The sequence below is a fragment of the Aptenodytes forsteri genome, unplaced genomic scaffold (assembly GCF_000699145.1).
Source record: "Aptenodytes forsteri isolate BGI_AS27 unplaced genomic scaffold, ASM69914v1 Scaffold309, whole genome shotgun sequence".
Taxonomy (NCBI): Eukaryota; Metazoa; Chordata; class Aves; order Sphenisciformes; family Spheniscidae; genus Aptenodytes; species Aptenodytes forsteri.
The window spans coordinates 7,711,512-7,729,794 of NW_008795857.1; the positions used below are offsets into that span (position 1 = coordinate 7,711,512).

Sequence of the window (18,283 nt, forward strand, 5' to 3'; positions counted from 1 at the left end):
CCCCCCCCCCCCCAAAAAAAAAAAACTTTCTGCCACTACAATACTGCACAATAAAGGCTAAATCCAAAGTTTGTTCTGGAATTTACATTGACTTTCCAAGTGTATACTGCTATATTTATCCTTACCATACCTTATGAGTTGAAGCTGCAGGATTAGGTGCTGGTCTAGACACAGAAGTTGTTGATATCCCACTGTAGCTAGGTGTTCTATGGTGACCTGAAAGGCCTGTGGATCCAGTTTTTGCAACAGTTTTTGAACGAGGAAGGGAATTACTCGTGTGTGTTAAGGGATCCTTCTTTTTTGGAACCGCTCCACTTTCTATAAAGAAAACCAATGTAATGAGAACATTTTCAGCAGTCATACCTTTACCATCAATTCTAACTTGAAGATAGTATTGTTGACACATATAATACAGTATTATAGCAGAATAATACAAGTTTTTAAAGAGGTTTAGTACTTTTAAGGGGATGTTAACTGTAGCTTTCTCCTGAAGTTAAGTTTTGAATTTTTAGGAGCTCTCAAACTCAACACTAGTTAGCCATCTTAGAAAAGCTAGAGACAGCTAAGTCCTGTAACAAAGAAAGAACACCATCTATTCCTTAAGACAGAAGAAGACAGAACACCAGCCAGAAGATTTTCCTTCCCAAGAACTCCTAAAAATAATCATTATAATAATCCCCAAATGTCAAGCCATTAGATTCAGAGCATTCACTCCTTAAGTGATGTTAGCAGGCTAGTTACTTTGGATGCTAGCTAACACTATCTAGCACTTTCCACACAGAAGCTTCACCAAGGCACATTAATTGGGGAAAATTAATATAGTTATACCTGCAAGTAACTACCAGGAGCTTTTTCTTACAACTTTGTTTCACTTCAGGAATCTCAAGGTCTAAGTAAATTCTGAATGACAGCTCTGAAGCAGCTTACCTTCCTACATTAAAATTAAGTTTTAAAAATACTATATTATACCACTGAATTCAACCACCACCACACATTCCGTTCATACTTACTCTAATTCACCTCCATGATGGAGTGGGAAGGTCTCAAATTAGGTGACAGATAAAACTTAACATATTGGCCACAGGTGATTAAACTACAAATATATCCTTTTAAAAGGATTAAGGAGCCTTTTGATTAGATAAGAGAAATATGGCATCAGAGGTAAGGAAGCTCAAGATGGATTTCAGCTACAAGTTTCTTCACTAAGCTTTTGGAAATCTGCAACTCAGTTTGACTTGTTAGTCTTAAGCAATGGGCCAAAGAACTCTGATTTTTAAGGCAGCTAATGACTCTATGAAGAATTTTAAATTTATAATATTACAGTTTCGTGAAAAATACTTTAAGTAGAAAGCCTCATAATTTTGAATGCTGTGTTTAGAAAATTAAAATGAGAATACTTCAGTGAAACCGTATCATGGAAGAATCAGTTAATTACTACCGTGTTCTCAGCCTCTTTAAACATAAAGGTCTTGCATACTACCAGGAGCAAATCTTTACACAGCCTGCAGTTATCCATGTGTTTAACTACTTGGCTAACAAGCTTCTAAAGCCTTTCTTCAGTCACAAATCTGCCCCTTTTCAGAGTTACAGAAACTCTGCAGGGTCATCATAAACAATGCAGATGTATCAATATACAAAAAACAAGGGAACTTGAAGAATATGATTAACTACATTTACCTGTAAGATACCTCTTGTAAAAAAAAAAAAAAAACCAACCACAAACAAAAAAACTCCAAACAAACAAACCAAAAAACCCAAAACTGGCTACTGACTAAATCACACACAGATCCAGAGCTGGTTAAATTTACTTAGTCATTCCTGCACAGAAATTTCCAAGTCAAAAACTCTTCAAAATTAGGCATACTTAGTAACTTTCAAGTTCAAAAAGCACTGTATGAATCTATTAAAAAAGCTAGCTACTCAACACTTTGGCTGGTGCAATTTAATCAAAAGGTGACACTCAGTTTGGTTGTGGTTTTTTTTTCCTTCAGCCTCATTTGCACAGCTGGCTTAAAGTCAACATGGGAGGGCTTCAAAAAGCTAAAGCAGTTTTTCTCCATCTCCTTCACACTAACATGTTGCTCAATTATCACACTTTCCCAGAACTACCTCCATCTACTGAGAACACCACACACACACGGCAATTTTGAGTATTATAAAATTGCACAGGTAAGGAGTATTTCAGGAAGCTGGAAATACAGGGGGGAAGGGCAAAGAGAAAGGTTTAAATACAAATTACTATTTACTCTACCCTGTACCTCCAGGAATCAAGACCACTAAGTTTACATATGTTCTGTGGTCAGTCCTGATGGGTAGCACAGAAAGAAGCACTGATGAACTACTCTTGAACATACGTGTTCAGTGTCAACTCCAGAGGGAAACTTCTTTTTATATACAAATTTTCATTGAAGAAGCAAATAAAAATGTGATCAAACTTTTCAGAATTACAGTTTATCTAAGTTTCTAAAGGGTGAAGTGTTTAAAAGCACATGTATGTCTTTTGTCAGACTGATAGCCCCTATTATTTATGTAAAATACATATTTTGCTGTAATAAATGCAAAACCCCCAAAACACATTTCTTATCCATTTGTATTTGTCATCTGCTGAAAGATGGAAAATAAGCTGCAAGTGGCCTTAAAACCTTTGTAGTATCTCCAGCAGCCTTTTGCCAAATGTTTCACCGTTCTGTATAAAACAGTAAGGAAGTGCCTAAAATATGTTCCAATCAAAGACGGACCATGATATTTTTTCAAGTGTATTTGAAACACTGAACAATTCAATTATCTACTTCATATATAATTTTAAGAGAGTAATAGGGTCTTGACCATTTTGATTTTACTCTCTAATTCTTGACTGGACAGAATAATTTACTTCAAAGCTCCAAGCTAATGCCATTAGATCATATAGAAATAACTACCTGGTCCTGAAAGCATCCCTACAATTTTAATCTGTCATCCAAATATATACACAACAAACAAATTACAAACAAGCAAAGAGCAAAATTTTGTCTGAGGTTTTCTATTGGTTAAATTGTGATAAGCTGCAGACACAGGTGCCCAATTTCAGACTCCCTTACAGAAAGGAATGTTAAAATGCATTTATTGTATTTAACTGTTTTTAAAGGTAAAGTGAAGTAAGGATATGTTTGAACAACTTTAAGAGAAGCTTGATTATACTATACACCTGGAAACACAGAAGCAATCTGGGAAACATGCAGCTCTAGCTTATTTATTTAATAAAGATAAACAGCATGCTTTGTATTTCTAAAAAGCAAACCAATCATATTTTCTTTTGTGCATCTAAAACAGATTAAGGCACATCTTAATAAACAAGTTTCTGCTGTTTTAGAACTTCTTAAGCATCCAAAAAACAGTTTAAATTAAAGTTAGCAGCAGCAGTTCCAGTATTGCAGAACAGTTTCCAGCCTTTAGCTGTGAAACCTTAAAAATCATCAGGGAATATTCCTCAGAAATTCCCTATGTATGCCTATTGATAACTGATACAAAGTGACTACAAGAAGTTATTATATGTGGTCTGTAGACCCCAAGTTGGGAAAAAAAATTTCACCAGTCTAGAATTGTCTGTAACTTTATGTATATAGTTTTATTTAAAAAAAAAAAAAAATCTTTAAACTGCTTAGCTATACATTTTCTGCAAATATTGCATAGTAAAATACATGCAGCAATTGCAAGACTGGTAGTTATTCAGGATCAGCATTCACAATAGCCCCCAAAATAGTACTTCCTTCAAAGATCATATTCGGATTTTCAAATAGGTACATTTCAAGTAATAAAAACTACCTAATAGAAAACTTCAGCAATTAACAAGGACCTGTTCAATGTTTCGAATGGTAGCACAGCTACACAGATCAGGGACACAGTTATTCTCCTTCTGAACTGACAGAGCTGTGTCAGTCAAAGATCTACTGTTGCCAAATTATCATGTTAAAAATGATCTTATCGCTACTTGTTCTTCTACTTGGGAAACTCCTTAAAAAACTTCAGTATTAAGAGTAGAATTTTTGCAACTTGAAAAACATTGCCAATATCTGCCTACTATTAAAGACATGCCAGCAAATCCTTCCAAATGAAAACTGAGATAAAATACTAGCTACTTGCACAGTGCTAATGTTGCGGTAAGAAAGAGAATTTTAATGCTTTCTCTGACAGTATAACATGCTGAGATTTACATGTTAAATGTAAAATGGTACACTGGAATTACTGCAGTACTACCAGTATTGTATGCCCAGTAAAATAAGTTCATAAAACTCATAAACACTGCCTTTGGCAAGACTGGCATAATCTCCTTCCCAAGCTAGTTTAAAAACAAAAAATAACAATCCACAATGCAAATGAAAAAATGCATGTCTGGGGAAAAAAAAAAGTACAGCTAAATTGTTTTAAATCTAATTCAAGACTGCGATGAGAACAAGAGTGATGGATATTAAAAAATAAATATGTATTTCAAAATAAAGTTTTGGGTCAAGGCTACTTGTTATTACTCCTCAGACAAGTTACTGCATAGCCTTCTGCAACTGAAGGGCAGGTGATACTGCTGTAATGAGGTCTTATAAAACCTCATCATAAATCTATCAGATAAATTTTCAAGAAAAACCTCCAGCTATTCAGGTAAGTTAGGAAACTATGAATGAGGAAGACAGGGATAGGTAGTCATTTGTGCTAGAATCAAGTAAATTGGTCTGAAAGGCTGACACATAGTATCGTGAAAGAAGGAAGAATCTCAAATCAGTAACATTTTTGAAATATAAAAAATGCACAGTATAGCTGTTAGAATAGAATATCAGACAGAATTAAGCAGCAAAAACATCTTTAAAGACTTCGGCCTTTCAAGGCAAATAAAAGAAAGCAAAGCACTTTTTGACCAAAGAATGGGCAGAAAGGCACTTTCTTGATGTTAGAACTATGTATGACCATGTTTCAAACTTCATAAAATCCTGGACTTTTAAAAAGCCCAGCCTGATTAGGCAGCAGCGCAGGTAATATTTTATGTAGATAGAAAAATGAAGCTTATGCCAGAGCCCTGTGGCTCAGTACCTCTGCAGCACCTCTACTTTCTCAGTAACAGCAGTCCTCTTAAGTAGCCTGGCAAGCTGATTTTGTACAGTTTTCTAAGAATGTCATCTACTTTGTGTTTTTAAATGATTGCTGCTGTCCATGTGAAAATGCCATCTTTATTACAACATGTATAAAAGAAGTACTTTTAAGAAAAAAGTGTAGCACCAACATCTTACAAACAAGACTCCCTCCCCCCACACCCCAAAAAAGGAGACAGAGACAGCATGAGAGAGTGAACACGTGAGTGTAGGCACCAGCAAATTAAGAAATTCAGACTGTTTATAGGCTGACTTTCCTGGTACTACTGTGGACCCCACAGCTGCAGAAGTTCAGTACTTTGGGTAAACCTCTCACTTCCACAGGTTATATGAATCTAAAGTTTACCTTTGGCAATGTAAATGCAAATGGAAATGGAATGAGCCTCTTGAAGTCTTGTTGAAAGTAATCAGTAGATGTCTGGTACCTAACTCTTTTTTTATGACCTGCTCTTTAGTCCTTCTGTCTCTTCTCAGACCCCACTGAGCCTGGTAAATGAAAGTTTCTCTGTTAGCCCACATTCCTTTACAGAAAGTTGGAAGACACTTTCTCAGAAAAAAGCATCCCCAGAAGTCCACGGCCCCTTGCAGTTGTTTCCTCCACAGTTTTGCAGAAGTGGTTCAGTCATCCATCTTCTACAAGTCACCAGGAATGTGACTCCAAATGGGTAAATTGACTAATACCATTTTCCACAAGTTTAAGTGACCACCTCCTGCTACAGGAATTTCTGTAAATAAAAACACCTGCCACAGAACTGGCAAAATGTTTCTTCATTTCCAGTAGATGCCAATGGATATTCTATGCTTTGTTACTAACAGATTTAAGTAACTAAATTAACAGTTTTAAAAGTTCAGTCTAACCTTCTCCTGCAGCATCCAATTCTGAGATACATTGAGAAAAAGGTATAAAAACATATAAAGAGTTTACAGAAAAAACTGTTCATATCAAATCAAATGGAGTATGTTATCAACTTTTGTGTGTATATGTATGTATTTGTTCATTCAACCTCTAGCCAACCAGGTAAAAAGACAAGACTTGTACGGGATCATTTAAGGTAAAGAGTTCTCAAGGTCAGTCTATGTAGGAATTTACACTGAAGAGTCATTTTAACTACATCTTTTTGACAAATGCAGTTAACAAAAATACCACACATACAGTAATCTAAAGGTGCCTAACATGACATAGTTCCACTACTTTAACTTCTCATACATCAGAAAGAACAAAACCAAACAGTAAGATGACTTCAGAACTAGAAATGGAGCTAAAGAAAAAAAAAACACCACGTGGTTTACACTAAGTTTCAGGTTTAGTTACGTTAAAAACTGAATACTGCTCTTGACTCAGTGAACAAGCTTTATTAATTCCATTGCTTGTTAGCTCTCATTTTATTTAACCTTATTATAGTCTACTGTACAAATTATCAGTTGAGATCACAGTTGTAACAATAGCTTACTGCTGGCTTAAAACATTCCCTGAAGACAATTCACGAACCTCACAGTAACTTTACTCCTTGTGTATGGACAAACAAGTTTACTTCTGGTATTTTAGTATCCTTGCTGCAGTCTTCTGGGAAAGGATAAAAGCAACCTTCTTTGACAAAAAGGAAGACCTGTTCCCCCCCCCCCCCCCGCCCGACCCCCCCCCCCCCCCTTGTTTTAATCATGTATCACTTTCTCAGAGTAAAAAACCCCCTGAAATTAAGCAGCTTAATGCAAATGCACATTCACTCTCACGATATCATAAAGGAAGAACTGCTTATGTAGGCACAATATATAACCTACATATCCTACATTGACTTTGACACTTTCTAAAACAGGTTTAATTTAATTCCTTTCAGAATATAACATGAGAAATATTTTCTAAAATCTTGTCTTAGTAAATAGTTTTGGATTCTAGGACAGTCATTGTAAAAAAGAACTTAATACTACTAAATAAAACAGTGTTGTCAAAGTCATAGAAAGGACGGAATATATTTTATATAAAGCCTTTAAAAACAGAAATATAAACCCATTTTTTTTAAGTTGGTGGGGCCAGAACATAGCATTGCATATTTTTCCCTGTAATACACCAGAAACTGAGAGACATCCCCTCAATAGGCGCTGGTAAAACCAAACCCACCTGACTGGAGATGTCCATTGCGGCATGCCAGGTTAGTACTGTCATTATAGACCTCCATTTGCGGCTTGGAAATTTGCAAAACTGCCTGCAGCTTCTCTACATAGTAGACAGAGGGGGAGGGAGGAAAAAGGACAAAATAAACAAACAAAAAATAAAAATGAACCAAGAAAATTTATGTATGTTGAACACACAATGTCAAGTTTGGCTTTGTTACACTTGATACAGGGTTAAAGATAAAAGGAATATTTCTATCTATTCTACATGTTTAGCAAATTTGTAAGAAAATTCTGTCAGTATGAGCATGACTGAAAACAGCTTTAAAACTAGCCATTTACGGCTGAGTTAATTACAACAACCTTTCCAGTCTAGTGATTGTAGTTACTTCCCAAAAGCAATGGTCAGGATTAATTCAACTTCATTTACTAAATATTTGCGTTGATAACCCATTTCTGAAAGTCCTCCCCAAGGTGTTACTTTTGACCAACTGCAAGGAGTCACCACTTTCCTGCATATTAAATGTTTCACTTAAGTAGTAACAGCCAGTCAACATTTCACAGAAACCTCAACTGTTCAAGCAAAATACCATATATACATTACAATGACGTCTTTCAAGATCTCTATTTAGAAATATAATTGCCTTGAAATTAACTCAATAAAATTGTCATGCAAGCTGTGTTCTTTAAGAGGATTAACTTCAGAAACATCTGAATACAAGATTTATAAGGTTAAAGATTAAGGAGAAAGAAATTAACTCTAAGAAGTCATGATAAACTAGCCAAAGTATAAGTCAATGAGGTGTAAGGCTGCAAACGACACAAAACAAGAATTAAGTCTCAGGACTATTTGTTGTCTGCAGCTCACCTACCACTCCTGCTTTTCCCACTGCAGTTAAAAACCTCTAGGCCTTACTTTTGGGGTGCTTTACAGCCTCTCCCACCTTTATTTCACACACACACACACACACACACGCACACACGCACCCACCCCTTTTTTGTAAAGACAAAACACAGTTTGTAAGGATGCAAGGCATACATTGTCATGCTCTCCCTCCCCCCTTTTTTTTCACCTCCTCTCCCCCAAGAGATAACAGTACCAAGAAGCTGCAGGAAAACAGATGGCCAAGTAGAGGAGTGATGTCCTCTGGCAACATGAAAGCACATACTACGAAAGAAGCCGAATTCTACCAAAAATGTGCACAGCCAAGAGCATAAATGCCCTGACTGGAGGAAGAATTGCCATTCAGAGCTTGCAGATCATACAACCAACAAGCATAAACACTTCCTTGCTTCTGCTTCTTTGTCTACTACAGATCTTTTTTCCAGTCTTTCTGCTTCATTCCTTTCTTCTTCTGCCTCCTCCTGATCACTCACCACTTAGCTTCCCTGAAAAGTATCTTTAGGCCCAATAGTTTAAGTGATGGTTTAATAATAACTTCCAGACTGAACAAGATGCAGTTTAGAGTGAAAACTTAGTAGCCACAGGCAAATATGAAAAGCTAAAGTTCAAGATTAGTATGTGCACCCAGGGTTTACTTTGTTTTAAATTGAAAGCATTGAAGAGTCAGGTACAGTAAAACAAAAAAATGTTAGTCACACAAGAACAGCCTACAAACAACCACAAGCTTTGTAACTTGCAAGAAGTTACCCTAAGAAACCTCCCTCTAAAGAAGTCTAAGAAAAGTCCTTTTAGTATGACTGACTGCAAACAGTGTACTATTTTAGTGGGCGCAACACTACTGGAGGAGACAGCAGAATAGTCTACTCCCTGCCCAGTGCATGCAATCTGAATGGAAAGTACACAGAGAAGCTTAGGAAACAAAATTAGTATTAATAGACTTGGTAAGACATTAGATAATCAGTTAAGTTTTGGAGAACATTTCTCAACTTTACAAAGTCAGTGACCATAATAAAAATCAGTTGGCTTGGGCAGGAATTCAGGAAATGCTATTTGCTTCAACACTACAGTTTGAGACCAGGGTTTTACCACAGTTATCAATAGCTTAGCAAGTTCCACATATTCAGGAACTCTAAAACCGCTACAAAGAAATGTAATCCAACTGTTGTCCATTTTCAAATCACACACTGCCTTCCCATCACATTACGTATTAACATGTAATTTTAATATTGCACATAAAATTACATAAAGCAAAAATATCACTTTTCTTGAGAGACAGTGTACCTGTAGAGCCCTCTGGAATAATGACAATAAATTGAGCTATTAAATATTATTCCAGGGAATTAACAGGACACCCCATCACCTTCCATTTAAATGCTTTCTCCTTATGTCTCCAGACATTGGGGGCAGGGAGGGAAGTTTACAGAATCTCATTCATTATTTCTCCGTGACGATACAATGTGGACATAAACCCACCAAATAAACACCACTGCAGCTGTTGTCTTATCTAGGCAACACTAGACCTTGAATTCAAGGTAACTGATTTCTAATAAAAAACCCCATTGCCCTGTAACACAAGCCTGAAGCAAAACCACCATCACCTCCAAGAAAGTGGAAGAATCCCAAAAGGTGTCCATTGAAGCCCATATCTATACACGGGCAGAATTATTACCAAAGAGGATACCGATGAAAGTTATTTTAATTCTGTGCCATGTGCATCCTTCAACCAAAATACTGAAGCTACACATAGTACACAGAAAGGCACTAGTGCTGACAGAAATCTGTCCCCCTACAGAAAGTCTCTCTGAAATGGGAGAAGACAGATTGGTACAACACGTGTATAGCGTTAGAATTGAATAGTGTCGCACTAGACATTGTGATTATCAATCTTTCTGAACAGCAAACTGCTGAGTTTTATGTACCCATTGTAGAAAACAAATATCGTCCTGTGATTCTAAATATATCAAATATAATGAGTCTTAACATGGGTGATCAGTCATCCAGGAGAGATCAAGTCTACGAAGACCATCAGAGCAAGATTTATCCACTCATGTAAGTAACTGCACAGCTAACACACCCTAAACCGTGTCAAGAACAGGGGCCACCACCAATTCACGTGGTAGAACTTGGAAGTCCCCTGACAGCTAGCACAACTCAATATTGTCACTGGACTGCCAAAGCGATCGAGTCACCTTGAGATGCTCTGAAACATACCTGGAGTAACTTCAGCTTTCAGGCTGTGTCATAGTACAGCTTTAAACAGAACACGATAGAGTAATTTAGACTCAAGATGAAAACAGGGCTCAAAATAATAAAGCCAACATCCAAGGTAAGTAGCTGACGTCCTCTTGATCAAACATTAAAAGGCATCAGTGGTGTGATGACACACAGTGGTAACACATGGGCATGATCAGACATCATACCCCCAATCAGTGGTGTCATGCAACTTAAACTTGCATTGATGATCCAACACATTTCAAAAAAATCAAACCACTGACCACTTTTAAGGGACAGTTATAATCCATATGATTTAATTTTCACTTTCTATGTATTACCAATGTAACTTGCTTGACTGGATGGCATTTCAGTTAGGCAGTCTGCAATCACATCTCTGTCTAGCAAGCAGTATGAAATATTTGATATTATTGTCTACTTTAAGTCTGTTTTATCTTGCCAGCTAATGCAATAAAGGACTTGCCTATTCTCCCTTAAGAAATGGAGAAATTCCACAGGGCTAGAGAAAAACACTTACTCTTTGATCTTAAGAGTTGGACTCATAAGGTTCAATAAAGTGGTTTTTCCTAAGAGCTTCTAGAGCCTCAGGTTTAGTTCAACTACAAAAGCATCTCTACACCACTTAAAAACTTCCAGATATCTGTTACTATAAGTAACAAGCTAAAAGCTATGTTTAAAATTGCACATGCAATTCAACTCTAGATTACCTTAAATTTCAAAAAAATCCATGTAAAATTACATATAAAGTAATAAAAACAGGTACTGTCAATACTTGAAAGTTGGTTAGATGGTATAACAAATATTACTCAAATAGACCCATAATGATCAAGCTTGCAGAGATTTAAATCCATTGGAATATCTCTCCAAACATCTTTTTCCTTCCTAAAGGGCAGATGACTTCACTTGCTCCTTTCTATCCAAATTCTGCTCTCGGGTACATCATTTGAGGCAGATCTTTAGTGCAAGCTGAACAAGAACCTACAAAAGAACAAAGTACTAAACTTCTCGTAATTTCTAAGTAAAAATAAAATAAAATCATATTTGACATCAACTTATGCAATAAACACTATTCTATCTGTTTACCTTTCAATCTGCACTCTGAATGAAGAATACAATTAGCATGTGATCACACATTCTGGTAATAAATATGAACGTACCAGCTTGACTTCAACTTTAGTTTTTTTGCCACGTTTACCCTTTTTATCTTTTCAATCAGAGCACAGCAAGTAAGCAACTTATCAACATCACAAGTGCTACTACAATAACACAAGCAAGGACAAAACACTACCCACAAAATACAGGCATTGCTACTTCAAGGTTCAAAGAACAGCAATTTTTTAAAAGAAATCCTAGTTACTTGCAATTTGGATGTCAGCAACAAGTCATGCCTTATCAAAGATTGTTAGCATGTAAGCACTTTCACTCTTTTGTTCCCTAGTTTGTATTACCTCTAGAAGTCAGCCTTTAACCCTAATGAGTAGAAAATATCTTTTCTGCATGTACTAAGGTTCTACCGACAAACACCCGTAATGAAGCATAGAAGCCGGAAGCCTCTTTCACCCCGTGTTCCCTACACTTTTTTTCAAAAAGAACTAAGGACACCAGGAACTCAAGGGAAATAAAAGGGATTCACTTTCTTGTGGTTGTCACAACTTCCCTGTCAATCACCAGTCAGGACCACAGAATCACAAAGTGTAAGGGGAGAAAAGAACATGAGTTTTCCTGTCTGCTCTATACCCTCCTAGGAGAGGGAGTTAGTAGAACTCAAAACAACACAGTGCAAGATTAAAGCTGCAGATACACAAGTTAAACTCAAGTACATTTGTTTAGTTCTCACTTAAAGAGCAATTAAAAAAAAAAAAAAAATCATTATTTTCATTGAAAAAACAAAAATTATATGAGTATCTAATGTGGACCCTAGGTAGTGTCTAGGCACTTAAATTCAAAAAAAAATCTATTTTCATTTTACTGCCTGAACTTAAAGCATTTCCAAAGATCTCAATTTAGAGGATGCACTACACAAAGCTGTGGGTTTGTTGCTTGATGGGGAAGGGAGATCTTTGTCTGTTTATCATGCACAGTAAGATGCTATTTCCAATCCTGCCTGTTTTACTCTGTCCATTAAGAGCTTATATACAACACTTAATTTTGATAAAGCTAAAACTATACAACACTATGCTTCTGAAAAGAAGTGATCTTACCTGCTAGTCTTAAAATAGAACACTACTAGATAAAAATTACAAGGATTAGGATTTCACAACCTTACGGTCTACATAATGCTAAAGAATTATTACTACAGTACATACCAATAATCAGGAAAATTGTTATATAAGTGACAGCAGAATTAACAGAACATGAAGTAGTTAGGCTTACAGAAGGCACACTTAGCACTCATGATCAGCAATATAAGTTTTACCACAGTTCTAACACAGAAATCCTAAACTCCAACAAGAGTTAGTCCAGACTTCCTCAGTTTATGAGTCAAGCGTGCTATGGTATAAAGACTTCTCAGTTACTTTTACACCTATTTCTTAAGGCAGAGGGAAGCGGGTCACGAGATTCCAATTTCAAAATCCATCAACAGCATTGAAAAAATATCACTTACTCTCAACTAAAAACCAAACTTAACAGACCCTACACAGATAATGACTCCTTCACTTTAAAAATCAAAGTAATATTTCAGAAGAATGCATTACATGAAGTTGTGCAAATAATGACAAACTTTCCAAAGTCATGAATTGTAACTGGTACCTAAAAGCTGCAAGCGATCCTTGGCCATTGCCAAATTTGTCATCATTTTAGATTGCAGACGTCGAGCCCGTTCACACTGATCACCTTACAAAGAAAAATCAACGTTAAAACACAATTTGGCAAATTAACTTCAAGTGCTAAAATATTGACACCCAGCCTTCCCTCCTCTTCCTCCCACCCCTTATCTACCCCCTCTACTAAGGAACATCATTGCAAACTAATGATAAAATCCTAAAGCTTTCTATTTAATCAAGAATTTAAAGTTAGTTGACACTATCTGCTTTACAATATTGCTCGTAGAGTGGTGGGAACCCAAGCATTGCTTTGCATTTTCTCTGACATCTCATGCTAACCTAATACCTGTTCTTTGTCACTGCATTTTTCTAAACAGAAGTCAAATAAAAAAGATTTTTAAAAAGCTTGAAAAGTGACTGAGAGGCAAGTACAATTTGAAATAATTCACTTTGGCAAAATTAACAGATTTAAATTCAGTTGACTGTGTCCCTTTACATTTCAAAACACACAGAATTACAGACATTAATATCACCACTTCCTAAAAAATAATGTCTGTTCAAGTCAAGCTTTTTGTTTGTTTGTTTTTTTAAACTGTGCAATTTAGACTGGTTGTATCAAATGCCACTGGTATTGCTGTATAAGTAACACATCACCACATGCTGTTCATAAACATTTCTGAACATAGCTGAGGAACAAAACAGCAGTCTGCAAAAGCAGTTACAAGTTTGGGTTTTTTTGGGGAGCTGGGTGGTTGTTGTTGTTGTTGTTATTATTATTTGGGTGGTTGTTATTGTTATTATTATTATTTTGAGGACAGAAATTCTTAGCAAGTCCTTCACACTACACCTATTTCTCCACGGTACATACCTGCTTCTACACTACAGCTTAAAATGTTTCCATATACACAGATGGCTTTCTTCCTTCATTGGAAATTTTCAGCTATTTTGGCGTAAGCTATTCAGAAACACAATGCTAGACCATTCCAAATTGGGGTGTTTCTTTTTTTAGTTATACTGAAGGGAATATAAAAATCTGCATAAGTGAGAACATGAACTGTCAACTTTGGCAAATCAAATCAGAACTCAGTATTTTGGCATTCCCATTCTAATAAGAAGTATTAGAATTTTCATGAGCTGCTTATGATTTTGGATAGTCTGAAAATATTTGGAGCAAGATTTGCATGTGTTATAGACCAGAACATTAAGGTAGAACAGAGAAATGGACCAGTGTTCACCTACAGCTAAAACAGGAATAAGAAACACTCTTACAAATTAATTCTTACAGCAGACTATTCCTAGCACCTACCATATTTAGCAATATTGATTCCTCACTTTGAGGATGCCATAAACCAAAATCTTTTCCACAAAACTCAAAACTGGCTTACCTTGACCAATTACTAAGACAGCTATTCCTTTTTCCAGTTCTTCAATTCCTTTCTTATACCATTCAACAGCTTGTTCCTTTTGTCCTGCTTAAAAAGGAAGTGAACCCATTATTTTCTGTAATGAATTAAAGCTTAGGAATGGTTCCATATAATGCTGCGTAAAACAAGTAAGAGGAAGGAAGAGATATTTGAACAAAATTCTATGATTTAAAGAAACACTTAAAGGGACACTGTCAACTTTATATCTACTTAGTTTCAAATAAGCTTTTCTATTAAAAACAGGTACTACACCAGCCTCAAATCACTTTTGCCTGGTTTAGGAATACTTCTCCATCTGCCTTAAAGAGATCAGTCCCCTGGGAAAGAAAAAAAAAACAAACCCACCAACAAAAAACCCATGAAAAAAAGGTAAAAAAGTTAGCCTACACATATTCATTCACAACAGAAATGGTGGAATTAATAGTTTTTCTTTCTGGGAACATCAAATTGAGACATGCCTCTTAATCTTCCAGTGATAGCCAATACCAAAGTAACACTAGAAGCACAGAAACTCAAGAAGAAAAGCAACGAGTCTAAGATACTACACGAGGGAGACGAGACAACTTTTTGTCTGGTTAACTTTTGTACAGAGCAGTTCATTTGTCATGCGAGTATTTCTTTGTTCATCCCAGCATGAAACTGCTGTATTGCAGGTGTATGTCAACTGTCACGTGAAGTACAATACATGTAGAATTGGAGTACATCTCTGTACCAACAATGCCCTAAATGGATATTACAGCAAATACAACCGTGAACATGCCTACGCCTAACCTATACTATCTGACACCATGACAGCAAATAACCCATTGAAGAGATATGAATATCTACTTCATATTGCTCCCCTTCTATAAATACTCTGCATTAAAAAGATACTTGCCGGCATATGGAAACATACTTTTACAAGTTAGCTATGTCACACCAAGCACGCCTTTCCACACAGGAATACAGCACATTAGGTATTACAGTTTACACCTGATTAGCATTAACAAGCTGCTAGTGCTAGAAAACACAAAAATGCCTAGAATGAAACCTTCAGATATCATTACCCTCGTTTCAGAAGAGATAACGTTTCACAAAACTATTCCTAAGTGCCAGTTACCAGTGATTGTGTTGCTTCTGCACTCAACTCTTGATAACTTCAGTCCCAAACCTATTTTCTAGCAAATTTTAATGCCAGTAGAAATATTTCAATACATTTCTAGAATCCTCTTAAGGCTCTTCTCTTGCTCCTCTCCAGATGCAAAATCTTTTAATAACATTTGGCAAATTACTCTGTGCAGGTAATTCCACACTTTGCTCTTCTTGCCGACACAAACCACAGGAGCAGCACCTTTCTACAGTCATGTACATCACACACCTTGGGAATCATTTTATTACTGCCCTTTCTCCACCAGCCTCATATATCCTGACTGTCAAGGACAAAGCCAGATAAATTAAATCATCGAAACTGAGTGACTTGGATCCCCTCTGTAGCCTTTTTTTCTTTAAGCTTTTCCCCATCACCTATAGAAACAGTTTCGACTACAGCGTAAATCTAATGCCGATTATGGCTATTAGAAATCAAATTTGAAATTATTCCAGCCACCTCTGCTATTGCCTGAATTGTTTTACTATTCTGAAGAGCAGCTGCGAACATGCCAAGGTCATAATTAAAATCTCACTTCCACCTTTTAACTGGAGAAGTTTTAAAAGCAATACACCAAACCGAGCTGTTTGCAAAGGTAGTGCTCTGAATCTGCACAGAACAGTTTACTAGTTCTCAGTGATTAAGACATTAAAAGTACAATTAAAATGTCATACTCCTCAGAAGGCATTGATTTGCTGTACTGGGTCTGGCTGGGATGGAGTTAATTTTCTTCATAGCAGCCCCAGTGGTGCTGTGTTTTGGACTTGTGACTAAAACAGTGTTGATAACACACCAACGTTTTGGCTATTGCTGAACAGCTTGCACAGCCTCAAGGTCTTCTTTTTCCCCAGTGTAGATCCCCAGCGAGTTGGCTGGTGGTGCACAAGAAGTTGGGAGGGGACACCGGCAGGATGACTGACCCAAATTGGCCAAAGGGATATTCCATATCACGTAATATCATGCCTCAGAAACTGGCTGGGCATTGGTAAGCAATCGCCTTTGCATCACTTGTCTTCCCCCCACCTCTTTCCTTCACTTACTAACGTGTCTTTGTGCTGAACCACAAGTTTTCTCACTTTTGCTCTTCCTGTTCTCTCCCCTGTCCCACTGAGGGGAGTAAACAAGCAGCTATGTGGGTGCTTAGCTGCTGGCTGGGGTCAACCCACCTCACGTGCCTTCTCAGTCCCAGGAAAAGATGTTAAGTTTGATTTCGAAAATACCAAAACAAGAATATTAATTTCCCCAATAATTCAGAAGCATAAAAATTACCAGAAGTGCTACCATAATTACTGAAGCACGCATAGCTTTGAGAACAGCAAAAACGCCACATAATTAACATGATATTAGACAATCCAGAAATCCCAACCATTTCACATACTACACCTAATAAATTGTTTTCTGTTGGAAATTATAAAAAACTTGTTTACATATCAAATAAATTCAAAGGTATGCATGTATTCCAGTAAAAACAGATAAGCAAATAACAAATCTATGTATTAAAGCAAAGTGAGTTCTTTCTCAGTGAAGTGAATATTGCATTTGCAGGGTTGTAACAGCTTTGCAGCTGCTTGTGTTAGCAGCAAAGGTTTTTTTTCTCACTAAATGTGTGACCTGTGAAGCTAATTCATATATGACCACTCTAAAAATATCTATAAAGCAAGTCCGTGATATATATACACACACACAAATATACATGTATATTTGTATATATGCATACAAATCTGTATTTGAAGGCTTACCCTTCCACAGTTATAAGCCACAACAGTGGAACAGGCACCTGATAATTTAAGACTTAACTACTCGTCACAGAGCAATCATCAAAAACACTCAAGTTTTAAGCTACCTCACCTTCTTTCACGCTTTGCTCCTATGACCCTCGATGTTCTTACACTGTACATCTGTCCTGAACTAACCTTGCTGCACATGGTGGGTTTTTTTCTCCCAGAGCTTACCACTGCCACTCCCAAATTGCCAATGCAAAGCAAGACACATCCCTCGCTTCTATGGTGCTCTCAGCATGTGGCTTCTATTGAAGGCCTATTCCTATATTTTTAACCTCCTCCTCTAGGATAGCAGTTTCACTAAAGCTCAGCTGAAAGGGCATACTAAGGTATTCTGATGATTCCAGAGAATTTTAAGACCCAGCACAGCATGCCCCTAAGGACTACCTTTTGGGTGCTGACAGAGTTGTGCTGCTGCGTTTAGACTAAATGGCTAAATCAAATGCACTAGCAATTACTGCTTTTTTTTTTATCCTCTAGACAGGGGGGAAAAAAAAAAAAATTCCTCACTCCCGTGTTTTATTTAATCGATCCCTAAACATCCTCCTTAAGATCTTCTAGTCACATAGTGATAGTTTTAAGAGCAAGCATGTCAAACAGTTTAAGAAAAATATTATAAAAAGCAACTGCCAAAATACGAATAACTATTTCTTTCCTCAAAAGTCAGATGACTCCAATTGGGCAGTTTGAGAGCCAAGTTTCCTGAAGACTCACTTCAACACTTGCATCGTTTGTCAGACAGTACATTAAAGGATGCGCCCTTATTATTGTCCCCGGCGCTTTTGTTGTCCGGGTGGCCTGGTTAAACCGAAAGCTAGTTACAGTCAC

At 36.8% G+C, this 18,283-nt stretch overlaps 1 protein-coding gene across 1 annotated transcript in view; it reads right to left on the reverse strand.

Annotated features, from left to right (window-relative positions):
- The window catches only part of SPAST (spastin), a 32,940-nt gene extending 18,348 nt beyond the window's left edge, over positions 1-14,592 (reverse strand). Inside the window, exons 1-4 of the mRNA XM_019473255.1 lie at positions 14,510-14,592; positions 13,111-13,194; positions 7,231-7,326; positions 131-318 (exon numbers count right to left, since the gene is read on the reverse strand). Of these exons, the coding sequence (XP_019328800.1) occupies positions 131-318; positions 7,231-7,326; positions 13,111-13,156 (330 nt within the window). The 5' untranslated portion in view covers positions 13,157-13,194; positions 14,510-14,592. The remainder of the gene's footprint in view (positions 1-130; positions 319-7,230; positions 7,327-13,110; positions 13,195-14,509) is intronic.
- Positions 14,593-18,283: the final 3,691 nt, after the last annotated feature.